General features: G+C 51.5%; 4 protein-coding genes across 4 annotated transcripts; 2 read left to right on the forward strand and 2 right to left on the reverse strand.

The window, feature by feature from the left end:
• Positions 1 to 499: 499 nt before the first annotated feature.
• JCM6883_003887 (uncharacterized protein) lies at positions 500 to 1681 on the reverse strand (the record flags this gene model as incomplete). Its single annotated transcript, XM_076631968.1, has 1 exon — positions 500 to 1681. One exon carries the CDS (start codon positions 1679 to 1681, stop codon positions 500 to 502), a length of 1182 nt encoding a protein of 393 aa, XP_076488091.1.
• Positions 1682 to 2405: 724 nt separating this feature from the next.
• Positions 2406 to 3343, forward strand: JCM6883_003888 (uncharacterized protein; the record flags this gene model as incomplete). The annotated part of the gene is made up of 2 exons (XM_076631969.1): positions 2406 to 2614; positions 2761 to 3343. The coding sequence occupies 2 exons, from the start codon at positions 2406 to 2408 to the stop codon at positions 3341 to 3343; spliced, it is 792 nt and encodes a 263-aa protein (XP_076488092.1).
• A 565-nt stretch (positions 3344 to 3908) lies between these two features.
• Positions 3909 to 5075, reverse strand: JCM6883_003889 (uncharacterized protein; the record flags this gene model as incomplete). Its single annotated transcript, XM_076631970.1, has 1 exon — positions 3909 to 5075. The coding sequence occupies one exon, from the start codon at positions 5073 to 5075 to the stop codon at positions 3909 to 3911; it is 1167 nt and encodes a 388-aa protein (XP_076488093.1).
• Positions 5076 to 6843: 1768 nt separating this feature from the next.
• On the forward strand, positions 6844 to 12506 carry JCM6883_003890 (uncharacterized protein; the record flags this gene model as incomplete). The annotated part of the gene is made up of 11 exons (XM_076631971.1): positions 6844 to 7621; positions 7684 to 7869; positions 7934 to 8042; positions 8104 to 8315; positions 8388 to 8546; positions 8610 to 9952; positions 10022 to 11596; positions 11657 to 11967; positions 12027 to 12122; positions 12186 to 12251; positions 12320 to 12506. The coding sequence occupies 11 exons, from the start codon at positions 6844 to 6846 to the stop codon at positions 12504 to 12506; spliced, it is 5022 nt and encodes a 1673-aa protein (XP_076488094.1).
• Between the last annotated feature and the right edge of the window lie 369 nt (positions 12507 to 12875).

Below are 12875 nucleotides of genomic sequence, written 5' to 3' on the forward strand. Positions count from 1 at the left end.
GGGCGAGAGGGGTCCCAATATCCCACTTTCGAGAAATGGGAAAGTTGACATCCGCGCGAACGACACCAATCCCCTCGCAGGTGCTGACAAGGCTTGAGCGGACCAGTGAGGTCTCCGGAAACGAAGCAACACTTTGAGAACGAAGGAAGCTGCGGAGAAGAGCGGTCTGCGAAAGCTCGAGCGAACGGATGCGGCTGCGAAGTCGCTCAGCTCGTGTCTCGCTCGGAGGTAGTTCACACTCATCATTAGAGCAACGACAAAGCACACGAATTCTTCCAGCACAAAGGAGATTGAAACAAAAGCAGAAACAAACGGACGAGTCCAAACTTTCGAGAACGGCTCCTTCTTCACTTCTAATCCCATCGAACTCCCGAATTGCCTTGACGACTAGAGACATCCACGCTACTCTTCACTGCAGAGATAGATAAGAGAGAGAGATGAGACGATTCTTTGGTGTTCAACGGGAAGCGAAGGATAACAAACTCACCTTTCCGGCTTTTCATTCACACCACTCTCTTCCCGATTCGGTGTCGAACTCTCGGAGAACGAGGCGACAATCTTTGTATGCGAGCGTAGACAGCGTTCGACGAGCTTCTTTTCCCTGGGCCCAGAATTCGGAGGCGTCCGGGAATTCGCAGACCCCGTCTGGATCGAAGGCGAATTGGGGTAGCGCGAGGAGCTCGAGGCTTGAAGGAATGAGATCGAAGAACTTCCACAGAACCACCGGCGACACGAAAACGTCTTCTTTCTTCGAACTCTCCTTGACAATGAAATTCTTGATGTTGACCATTTGTGGGAGATTGTCTACGATAATCGCGAAAAGCTCTTCAAGACCTAGATCGACGGGTAAGAGTACGAGGGTGTCGAGATTGGGAAGCCGAGCCAAGTCGAGCAGGAGTGAGGGAGTTACGAACGACCCGGCGAGGAGGCACGATTTGAGCTGCGACCAATCAAAGGCACCTTTGAGTATTTCGTACATCATCCAAGCTGGTGCTGATCCAGCCGGTGCAAAGAGGTCTGGGCCAAATAGCCACTGAACTCGGAGCTCAAGTGAGCGAAGTAGACTTTTCGAAGGAGGTGATGCGATGGAAGAGCCTTGAGCCTCCTCCTCCTCCTCCTCCCTGTCCGGCAACGAGTTGGCTGTCTGGAAGAGACCGAGTAGCCTCAAGTCGAGGAACTGCAACATTGGGAAACCTTCGAGAAGAGCAGTTTTCATTCGAGGTCTGATGTAGAGGGCTAGACCGACGAGGGAGATTGAGACGAGTTTTGGGAGTCGAGAGCAGACGATGAAGAACTCTTCGAGCTGTTCGCAATTCCAGAATTCGAGCTCGAGCTCGTTGATTCCCAGAAGTCGCGGAAGAAGTTTGAGAGACGGAGCGTGGTGCTGTAGTTTCTTCGCCTCGTCGTCCTGCTTCTTTGCCGCATTGGGGTCTTGAATCCTCAATTTTTGCACAAGGTTGGCAACGTCGGGGTAAGAGATGAGGTGGTCGTGGAGGGAAGAAGCGGAAGAAGGTTTGATCGAAACGTCTCGCCAACGGAGGGCTCGGCCCAGAGGGCGCCAGCTACGACAAACGAGCGAGATGGATTTTCCGGCAGTTTCAACGATTTCTGCTTCGTGTCCAACGTGGAACTTGGAGAGGACTTCGGCGATGACTTCGGGAGGGATGAACGGGATCGGCATCTTTGAAGGAGGGTGATCTGTGGCCCTAATCGCTCGTGTCAGTCAGGACTCATTCCGTCGTCTACAAGGGCTGCACGTACGCAAGGAGACGCTGAGCGGAGACGTGTCAATTCGTGTTTCGGGATCTCGACTCTTGTCGGCTCAGACAGACTTTGTCGCGTGACCGTTCGTTGACTCGATGATAATCCTAGAACGTTTTTGAAGGTGGTGAAAGAGACAGAAGTGAAGAGTAGAAGGGAAAGAAAGTCTTCGCCTCTTTCTCTCCCGACTCTACCTTCGAAACTGCAGAGAACCCATCAGAGAACCCAAGGAGCTCTCAGAGGAGACTCTCGTACTTCCCAGACACGCCTGAGTAAGTCTGACTCCTGTTTCGCTTCACCCCCTCCTTTCATCTACAATCTTCGATTGAGTCGGTACCTCCAACCGTGAACACCCGTGAAAGGTCCCAGAGTCTAGAGAGCACAGCTAATCAGGTCTCTGCTGCATCACAGGACTCGACGAGATGAACGAATCGACATCGAGCTCCTCTCTCCCTCCGAGTCGTCTCTTCGGCCGTCTCCCAACCGAGACCATCTCTCAGATATTCGGCCACGTCGTCCAGAACACCTTGAGCACCGAAAAAGCGCGCAAGACGCACTACGCTACCCTCCGCTCTCTCTGCCTCGTCTCGAAACTTTTCCGTTCTTTCGCTCAACCTCTCCTCCTCAAGCACGTCTCTCTCGCGATGGGATCTGGACCAAAGTTACTTGAACGTCTACTCTCGAACAACTCGAAGCAGGCGCTCGAAACCGTCGAGAACTTCTATTATGACGAGAAATTGACAAAGCTCCTTCCACTACTCAAGAGGTTTATCAAATCGGCTTCGAACCTGGAACACGCTTTCGTCGGTCTTTCTCAAGCTCCTCCGCTCAAGGCGTTTTTCGGCTCGAGTACGTATACTTTCCACTTCTTCGCGTTTTCCGCTCGCGAACTCACTTTCTTCCTCGTCCTTATTAGACATCACGACCCTCTCGCTGAAAGACATCACGATGACATTGAAAGGAGCTGTATTTCTCGCTCCCTGAGCTTGTCCGTCTCAGCATGATCATTTGTCCGATTCACAACGAAGGAGGAATCCGATTCGAACTTCCGAAATTGAAACATCTCGCTTGGTTCAATTACAGCTCGTCCCTCTACCCTCAAGAGTTCGACTTCATAAATCGTCTCGCCCCTCAACTCGACTCGTTCATGGCTCTCTTGATCACCAAGCCTGGTCTTCCTCCTTCTATCTACTCGCTGCCTTCTTCCTCCGTTCTCTTCGAATTCTTTCCACTTCAGGGAACCGAACCTACCCTCGCCGGAGTACGAAACCTCTACATTCCCTTGAATGGCGAGTTCCAGAATACAAACCGAGGAATACGTGAAAATTTCGAAAAGGAACTGAGCGGATTGGATAAATGGATTGGATTGATCGGAACTCCCGGCCATCAACTCGAGACGCTTACCCTCGCGTCGTTACGTGAATCGAGTCCATCAAACGAGGCTCTTGCTCGAGTCGCTACGCTCATCAAAGTCTGTGAAGAAAACGGAATCGAGGTGATTTGGGATGAGAGAGGAGATCAAGCCACGTTCTACGATCTCGTTCCAGCGAGTTTCATTCGTCGAGTTGAAGCTCTTCCTTGAAACAGAGGCCAGAAGTGAGGAGGAGAATCAAGAGATGAGAATAGCCCAAGGAAGCGATCTGTCGCAAAAGTTGTATCTAATCGTGTTTGAGTGACTCTTGAATCAATCAATTCGTGAGAGTATCTTTCTCGTTCGTGGCTGGTTGCTCCGAACGAGAGAACAAGCCTGTCGCAGTGACGAAGAGGAGCTAAATTGCCTTCCCGCGGTCCTCGATTCATTTTCTAAAGCGACCACCTCAGAGAACGCTTAAATGCGAAACTTCGCCGAATCACCTAGTCACAGCGTCCCGTCGTATGTCGAGACCTGAGTCCCACCAGACAACGAAAACCTTACAAAGCACATTAGGGCACATTAGGGATCCGGAAACAAACAAACAAAATCAACACCGAGAACACCTCTTTTCCGTTCCCTCATCCCCTCTGCGCTTCCGTTCACCTCTAATCTTCTCGTCCTCTCGTATTCGACGTTTGTGGCAGAATCTGGTCCAAATGCACGATTAAACCAAAAAGTTCGCTTGAGCTCGTCGCTGAAACAAAAAAACGAATTGACTCACCTTTGGCGTTCTTCATAGACACCAGTGTCTTTCGCCATCGAAATCATACTCGTAAAGGATGAGGGGACGACCTGCAGAAGCGAGAGTCATAAAAACTCGATGCGCTTTCTTCCCGCGCCTCTTCCAGGTCCACACGCTCGGAAATCCGTAGCGGTCCATCGGATCGAACGCGATTTGAGGTAATTTCAGGAATCCGAGGTTTATTGGAATGCGTCTCAGAAATTTGCTGATTTCGATTGGAGTTTCGAGAATGTCGTCTTCCTCCTTGTTCGACTCGACTTCGCAAGATCTGAGGTTTGTCATATCAGGGAGGAGGGCGTAGATGGTCATATAGAGGGATGCGAGGTCCTGATTGAGAGGGAAGAGTCGGAGGCGAGCGAGGTGGGATTGACAAGCCAAATGGAAAAGTATTCTAGTCTCCAGGAAACATCCTCCGATTGCGCATGTGTCGACTCGTGACCAGTCAAAGGCGGATCTAACGATCTCGTACGTGGAGAGCGCCACCTCTTCAGTCGCTATGAACTGCGTTACGAGTCCGACTTTGCGAAGTTGGCTTTTCCGCGAGGACGCACCGACGACACCGTCCTCCTCCTCCGCCTGCGTCTCCGTCGGGAAAGAGTCGAGGGGTTGTGTCAATTGTGTCGGAGCCAAGGTTAGTGACTCCAGTACTGGAAACCCTTCGAAGAAAGCGGTTTTCAATGCAGGAGTGATGCAGAGTTCTCCTCCACAAACGGAGAGTCGTCGGAGATTCGGAAGTTTGGAGCATGGAAGAAGAAAACCTGCGAGGTCGGGACACACGGGGAGATTGAGGTCGACGAGCCTGAGGACTGAAAACTTCGAGAGGATTTCGGTCGTCGGAGCGTAATGCTTTCTTTGTTCGTCCGCCTCCTCCCTCGACAGCGGGAAAGGGCTACTGATTTTTGCCTCGAGTACGAAGCTGGTGATGTGTGGGTAGGAAACGAGGTGATCAAGGAGAGAAGAAGCGGCGAAAATGTTGAGTGAGATCGTTCGCCAAGGAAGAGCTTGTCCGAGAGGGCGCCAACTACGACAGACGAGCGAGGCCGATTTTCCGACAGCTTCGATAGTTCTTGCGTCGTTCTCGGTATCGCTGTCGTCCACGAAGTGGAAATGGGAGAGGATGTCGGCAATAAGTTCAGGAGGAATGAACGGGGCGGGCATCGTCGAGTCTCGGAAGTGTGGAGATCTACGGCAACATGTGAATCGTTTCAGTCTGGGACGCGCGGCGCAGATGGAAGATGTTGGACGTACGCGATGAAAGAAGAAGCGAGGATGAATTCGCTACCTCCGAACGTTCGAGTCGTTTTCGTCGCCCGTGGAGAAACTGTAAGCCTTACGAGACGTTCGTTAGGTCTTCTTTCAGACCTCAGAGCTACCGAGGTGGCCGACCAAGGAGGCGATCCCTACTGAAAGCCACGAGGGAAGGAGGAAGGAGGGAGGGAAGGAGACACGAACGCACCTGAGACCAACTGACTGAGAGCACCGATCGAAACCTTTGAGCCAGGCTGAATCGTTACCTCGAAAGCGGAAGTGAGAGGTAGAGAGCGAAGAGCATAAATGATAAGAGCAAAGATCTCATCCGCTCGGTTCTCTTCGACCTCCGCTCGGGATCCGCGGTTTACAAGACTCAATTCGTCGGTTGCAAAAGAGAATATGTTTCCTCAAGTACTCCTGACGACAGCGCTACAAGAGAATCTACACGAATCGATAGAAGTGCCTAGAGATCTTGAAGTCTCAAGATCGAAAGAGAGGATGAAAGAAAAGTTTACTGTCCGCATTGGAATAAGCTCTGAGACTCGTGGGAATATTCAGAAGAGTCCAGGCGAAGTAAATGCGGATGTACGACAGGAGACGAATGGTACGGAAACGGAGAGACGAGAGAAAACGCGAAAAAGACCGCAGAGGAGATCTGAACTTGCCTTGCTTTTCAACACCACCACACGACGCCCGGAGACTACACAAGCAATATTGAGGGTGTATAGAAGGGAGATCTCGCAGTCCTGAATGACCTTCTCCTCGTATGAAAGTTGCAAAAACCTCTGCCTCCCGACTCGCGACTCTACCTCGACCAAGTCTCTTCCCATTCCTCAAATCCTACATTCTAATCGACCCTCCCTTGAAAGAGAAAGCTTTCGAATGAAGATCCAGAAGAGAGGAAGAGTCCAGATCGAAGAGAGTCGATTGAGGTGAGTCGAAAGGGGAGAAGGTTTGCGCGAGGAGTCGGAAAGAAAAACTGCTGTGTTGAGGGGACGAGGGTGTCGGTCTCTGAGCGAATGCCAGTTGTAGCAGAGCGAGTGGTGACAGAGGGGAGCGTGTTTTTTTTACGGTTCGAATCGAGGCGAGGCGGATCCAGAGCGAAAGTTGTCTGTTGATGCGGGTCGGTGAAGCAGATTAACTTGCAAGACACTGGCGTCGGCCATGTTGTCGTAAAGTCAGAGGCAGGGAAGAAAGAGAGAGAAACCCTTCGAAAACGTTTCGGAAACTCGCGACGAGAAACAGTCCCATTCAGACCTTCACCTCCCGCATCCCCATCGCGGGCTCACATTCAACAGGGGCCTACGACTAGAGGAGAGCGTATTTTATCTGGCCGACTCCATCGAACTATTTACGAAATTGAATCCATCACGTCCGCCAACTCGAACCGATCTCGAACCGGCACATCACACAGCCGCTCCTTCTTGCATAGTCCTACTCAACACACAGCAGCGCTCTCGCACTACCGCTGGACGGAGTAGCAGCTTCCCAGACCTCTCGTCTCTCCTCCCTTTCCGACCTCATCAACTCTCCCTCCTCTCCTCCCATCCCTCGATCACTGCGACCCTCTTGCAAGATCTAATTGACTCTCGACTCGATTCTACTGTCAAGACCCGCTTCAGTCACCTATCGAATCGGAATTTAGTTTGTTGACAGAGTTCACACGCGTCGTTCGATGGCAATCTTCTCTTCGAAGAACAAGCACAAGAAGGGGGAAGGAAGTGGTAGCAACTCGGGACAATCTCCACCGATCGGAGCGAATCAACATGGTTCGTTCTCGAGGAGCGGGAGTAACGGTTTAGGTGGAAGCGTCGGATCTTCGAGTGGGAACCAAATGTTGATGAACGGTGCACCAGGAGGTGTAGTTGGAGGTGGTTCTGGGATTCCGGTACTCTCGTCGTCTCAACAAGGGTACTCTCAACAACCACCACAACAATCGACTTCTTCTTCAGGAATTCCAGTCCCTTCTTCTTCCTCCGCTCCTTCCTCGAACCCTCCTCCTTCCCATACCGTCCTATACCCTTGGTCACAACGAAGGATCTCCCTCTTACCGTCTCAACTCCTTCCCCCTCCTTCCGCCGCGGTGAACCCGAATCACCCTTCCTCTCCCTCTCAACCAATCCTTGGCCCTCTATCCCCCGCTCCCTTTCCCCGTTACGGACACTCCGTCAACCCAATCGCATCCCCAAACGGCGATCTATACATTTTCGGAGGACTCGTCGCGAATTCAGTAAAGAACGATTTATACCTCCTCAGTTGTTCGAGTCCTCAATTCGGTAGTGGACCTTCTTCGAACCTAGGAGTGAGCTTGGTCGAAACGAGAGGTGAAGTACCGGGACCTAGAGTGGGTCATGCGAGTGTTGGAGTCGGGAATGTTTTGATCGTTTGGGGAGGAGACACGAAGAGTAGACCGGAAGAGAGACAGGATGATGGATTGTATCTACTTAATCTCAGTAAGATCATTCTTTCATATTTTCGAACGACCGGAAGCTCACGGATGATTCTCTCGTCGTAGGTACTCGAGAATGGACTCGAGTGAAAACTCTAGGACCCGCCCCCGAAGGTCGATACGGTCATGCCGCTGCAATGGTCGGATCAAAGTTCTTCGTATTCGGAGGTCAAACGGACGAACCGATCAATCCGACAAATCCAGTCGTAGGCGGATTCAAGAACGATTTGTGTTGGTTCGATTTGCAGAAATGTGAGCTTGTCCTCCTCCTTCTCGCGATCTCTCTGGCCACTGACAGCGGTACCTTGTCTTGTAGTGAAATTGGGTCAACCTCGATGGTCTTTCGTCGAATACGCTCCCGGAGCAGTCGTTCCTCCTCCTCGAACTGGTCACACTTGCGTCACTTTCGGAGATTGTCTCTACATGTTCGTTTCTTCCTCTCTTACCTCATTATACTCATTCTCTGACACTCTATCCGTTCGATAGCTTCGGAGGAACGGACGGTCAATACCATTACAACGATACTTGGTCTTACGATCTCAATACTCAGATCTGGACCGAATTATCATGTATCGGTTACATTCCGGTACCTCGGGAGGGTCACGCCGCTACCCTCGTTGACGATGTCATGTACGTCTTTGGAGGTCGTGGAGTCGATGGGAAAGATTTGGAAGATTTAGCTGCTTTCAAAATTGGCAGTCAGTAACAAGTCTCGATTCTATCGTCCGGTATTCACTCGCTGACAATAGATTCTCGCGTCTCTGGCACAGCTCAAAGATGGTTCATGTTCCAGAATATGGGACCTGCCCCGAGTGGTAGATCGGGTCATGCGATGGCGACTTGGCAGAATAAAGTCCTCGTTCTCGGAGGCGAGAGTTATACGAGTATGAGGAGTGACGATCCCGCATCGGTACACACCCTCGATACGAGTGAGTTACTCACTGTCTCGTCTTTGTCTCTGCTTTCGCACTGACGATCGATCTCGTTCACAGCGAAAATTAAATACCCTCCCGATGCCGCTCGACCTCCTCAAAGTGTCTCAGCGAATCAACCTACCTCTCCTGCCCCTGCCCCTCCCAACCCTCTTAACAACCTCCCTCCGAATCCTTCGTCTCCGAACGGTTCTTCCGGTCTTCCCGTTTCTCGTAAATCATCAATTCCGGTTCCTCAAGGAGGTTCCGCTCCTACTCCCGACGAACTACTTCGACAACGAGCTGCTAGTCCGACAGGATCTCTCAGTCGCGCCGGAGGAGGAGGGGGACTCAAGAATAGTGTCAGTTCTCTGAACGGAGGAGGAAACCCTGGACCTCAAGTTGCGGCCGCGGCGAATTCGATCGGTCAACTCATGACGAATGGATCATCGACTCTACCTACAGCTCAACAGTCTCCGACACAGAACGGTCTCGGTTCTTCTTTCGGTTATTCACCCTCGTCAGGAGGAGGAAGTAAAATCGCGAAACGGACCACGACTTCGGGAGTTGCTCCTCCAGTTCGACCGGCGAGACCTGGAGATGAAGATTTCGGAAGCTCTTCGGCACCATTCGCCGCGACGGATCGGGAACGAGAACGAGAACAGAGGAAAACAATGGATCCTCAATCGGTACCGGGACTCGGATTGGGTTCACCCTCAGAACGAGCGATGTCTCCAACGGCAGGTGGTTCGAGGATCGGTGGAATCGGTGGAACGGCGAGAAAGATCAGTGGAGGAAACGGAGTGAGAGATCGAGCAGCGAGTCCGACAACGAACTATCAATCTTCCTCCTCGCAGCCTCCTATCGTTCAACAAACACCTCCGATGACAAACTTGAACGCTTTCGCTTCTTCTTCCTCCGCTCCTCAACAACAGCAACAACCTCATTTGTTCTCGGAAGAACCTCCTTTGTCGGGTCTCGCTCCGGCAGTCGGTTCTCTCCCTTCGACTTCTTCCCCTCCAGTACAAGCTCCCGCCGACGCCTTCTACTACGGTTCACGATCGCAGAGTTCCCCCTCTCAACCTCAACATCCCGCTTCTCCTCAACAACCTTCTTCTTCGCAAACGAGATATTCTCCTTCGTCGACCACTCACACCGTCGGAGATCTACATTCTTCAGCACCGACACCCGTCGATTCGGCGGTTTTGCGAAAGAAGGATCAGGAGATTGAGAGACTGAAATCGGAACAAGGGTGGATGGTTCTCGCGCTGCAGAATGCGAAGAAGAGGGGATTCGAAGTGGACGGAAATGGCACAGAAGGAGGAGATGACAAGTTGAGGGCGCTAGGAGGTGGAGTCGATGACGAAAAGCGGGAACTTGTCGAGATGCTGCTGGCGCTCAAGAGCGAACTCGCGAAAACTAAAGTAAGTCTCCTGACCCTCTCAATCAGATTCCGTTGATCTAGTTCTAACTCAATCAATCGTATTGTACAGTCTCAAGTCGCTAGTCAAGTTGCCGGATCGGACGAACATCTTCAAGCTTTGACTCGTTCTCGAACCGCCGCCCTTCAAGAAGCAGCTTATTATCGAGCGAAGCTCGCCGCCTTCGAGTCTGGTTCTGCCTCTGAGGTCTCGAAACTCGAACGGGAACGCGCCGCCGAACTCGAGAAGAAACTTTCTGAAGCTCTCGCGGACCGACATTCTCTCGAATCGAAAATCTCGAAACTCGAACAAGAGGTCGACCATCATTCGACGATGAAATCTTCCGTAGACGAACGACACTCGGCAGCGATCTTGCGAGCAGAAGCGGCCGAATCTTCTCACTCGAAAGCGCTCAGCGATCTCGCCGACCTTCAAACTCGTTCTCAAACTCACGAATCGACGATCGCCGACCATCTCGCTCAACTCGCCGCACTCACCAATTCGTCGAAGGTCCTATCATCCGAACGAGATCAATACAAGTCGAGATCGATCGAACACGAAAACGCTGTCGCTCAACACGTTCGCACTCTCGAGGAGGTTCAAGTCGCCCTTTCCGCCGCGAACGTCCGAAACGAAGAGTTGATGTCGAGTTGGGAGAAGGCAACCTCAGAGTTGACGCAAGAACGAACCAAAGTCGCTCAATTGTCGCAAGATCTCGAAACCCTTAAGATTGAAAACGTCGCTACCGTTTCGAAAGCCCAAGAACTCGAACGAATCCTCAAATCGACCAAGGACGCTCACAACGCGACTCAAGTCTTTGCCTCTGGAGGACTCGCCGAAATCCTCATCGCTCACAAGGAACGATCACTCAAGAACACTTCGAGGGGTGTCGACGAAGACGGCAACGCTCTCGACAACGATGACGACGACGATGAGCCTTCGATACACGTTCACCGATTACGTGCTCTCGAAGAAGAGATGGGATCGGTTCGACAACTTCACGCCGATACTCGTTCGAAACACGATTCTCTCGCCGCCGAACTCGCCGAAGCTCGTTCTCGCGAAAGTCAACTCCACGCTCAAGTCGCTTCCCTCCGGCAAGAGATCTCGACTCTTCAATCTCAACATTCGACTGCTCTCGAGGAACTCGGCAGACATAAATCGCTCGTCAGCGAACGAGAAGCCGAGGCGAAGGAGGCGACGAGAACGAGACAAGCTACGGAAGTCAAGGTTGGAATCTTGAGGAACCTGATGGCCGATCACGGTCTCGCCGTCAACGATGAAGATCTCGCGACTCGATACCCTCCGATGAACGGCAACGAATCCCCCGAACAACTTTACCAGCGCGTTCAGGAACTCGAATCTCGACTCGATCAAAAGACGAAGGCTCATTCGGATCTCGACTCGACTCACCAAGATGCTCGACGTGAGCTCGAAGACTTGACGAGACAACGAGATCAACACATGGAGGAACTGCAGAGACTGCGAGAGAACCCCGTCGCAGATCCCGAAGACAAAGATCGACTCGTGCAAGTGCAAGGCGAACTCGATTCTCTTCAACAACGTCACTCGCAACTTGAGGCAACTCACTTGAAAGCGGTTCAATACGTCAAAGGAACTGAGAAAATGCTACGGAGGATGAAGGAGGTAAGTCTGAACGATTCTGTCTGTGTCTGGTGCTTCGCTCACAGTCTCTCTGTCTTTTAGGAACTCACTCGCTACAAGGAACGTTGTGAAGAGCTCGAGTCACCCGAACGACAGGCTGAACTCGACAACTTGCGAAGAGAGGCCGACCAACATCGTTCGAACCACGAATCGACGTCTCGTCAGCTCGAAGAACATCAACGCAGCGCTGCTTCTCTTCAAGCCGAGTTCCAACGCAACCTTCGAGATCAACAAGCGGAGTCTGCCGCCAAGATCAAGGAGCTCAACGACGAATTGTCGAAACTCGATGAGGAACTCGAGAAAGCTCAAGCTGACCTCGAAGAGACTCACGCCGTTAACGCCTCCCTAAACAAGTAAGCTTGTCACTTCTCTTCCATGTCTCTAATTGTCACTCATGCCAATTCGTTTCTAGGGAGTTACAAACTGCGCTAAAGAATCCCGCATCCCCTCGACTAGGCTCTCATGCCGCTTCCGAAGACGTTACTCGTCTGCAAGCTGACCTCGAGCAGTACGTACAAAGGTCCCGCGTTGACGAGATACGATTGATACTGACTCGTCTTCATTCTCGCAGAGCTCAAAACAAGTCTGAATGGCTCAAGCGTGAAAACGCGTCGCTCGAAGAACGTTGTCGAACTGCGTAAGCGCACTCCCTTTCTCTCTGTTTGTCCGATGCTCTGACTGACCTTGAGCTTGGCTTACCCACAGCGAATCGAAAATCGCTATCCTCCTCGATCACATGGAAGGAGTTAGTGAACCTTACGAAATGAACGGACACGACTCGGGTGATCACCAATTCGGTTCTCATCAAGAACACGATTGGGCGACTACCCCTCACGGTCGAGCTGGTAGCATCTCGGATGGAGAATCGGAATATTCCGCTCGACAACGCTAAAATCCTTATACCCCTCCTCCTCATCGCTCCTCATTCTGTTACAATACATCGTTCCTTTCTCTTCCGGATCCTCTTTCTATCATGTCTTGCTTTTCGCCTCACCCTCACATTCACGAACTCTCTGTTAACGAACATCGACTCATCTTCTTCGCGCCCTCGATCTTAAAAATCGGAATACTTTCGCTCTCGTTCGCTAGCTAGTTTTATACCTCTCTTCTTCTCTCTCTGACCCTAGCCTATTATTGTTCCTGCTGCTACTCGATTCACTGAAACGAAATACCCAACTCTTTTCCCGATCATTCTCGGAGCTCGGATTGTGAGGAATGAAATGCGATGTTATCACAAGAATTGCAGCTGAACAATGGTATG

The sequence above is a fragment of the Sporobolomyces salmoneus genome, assembly GCF_050403485.1.
Source record: "Sporobolomyces salmoneus JCM6883 DNA, S_salmoneus_JCM6883_v1_ctg21, whole genome shotgun sequence".
Classification (NCBI taxonomy): domain Eukaryota; kingdom Fungi; phylum Basidiomycota; class Microbotryomycetes; order Sporidiobolales; family Sporidiobolaceae; genus Sporobolomyces; species Sporobolomyces salmoneus.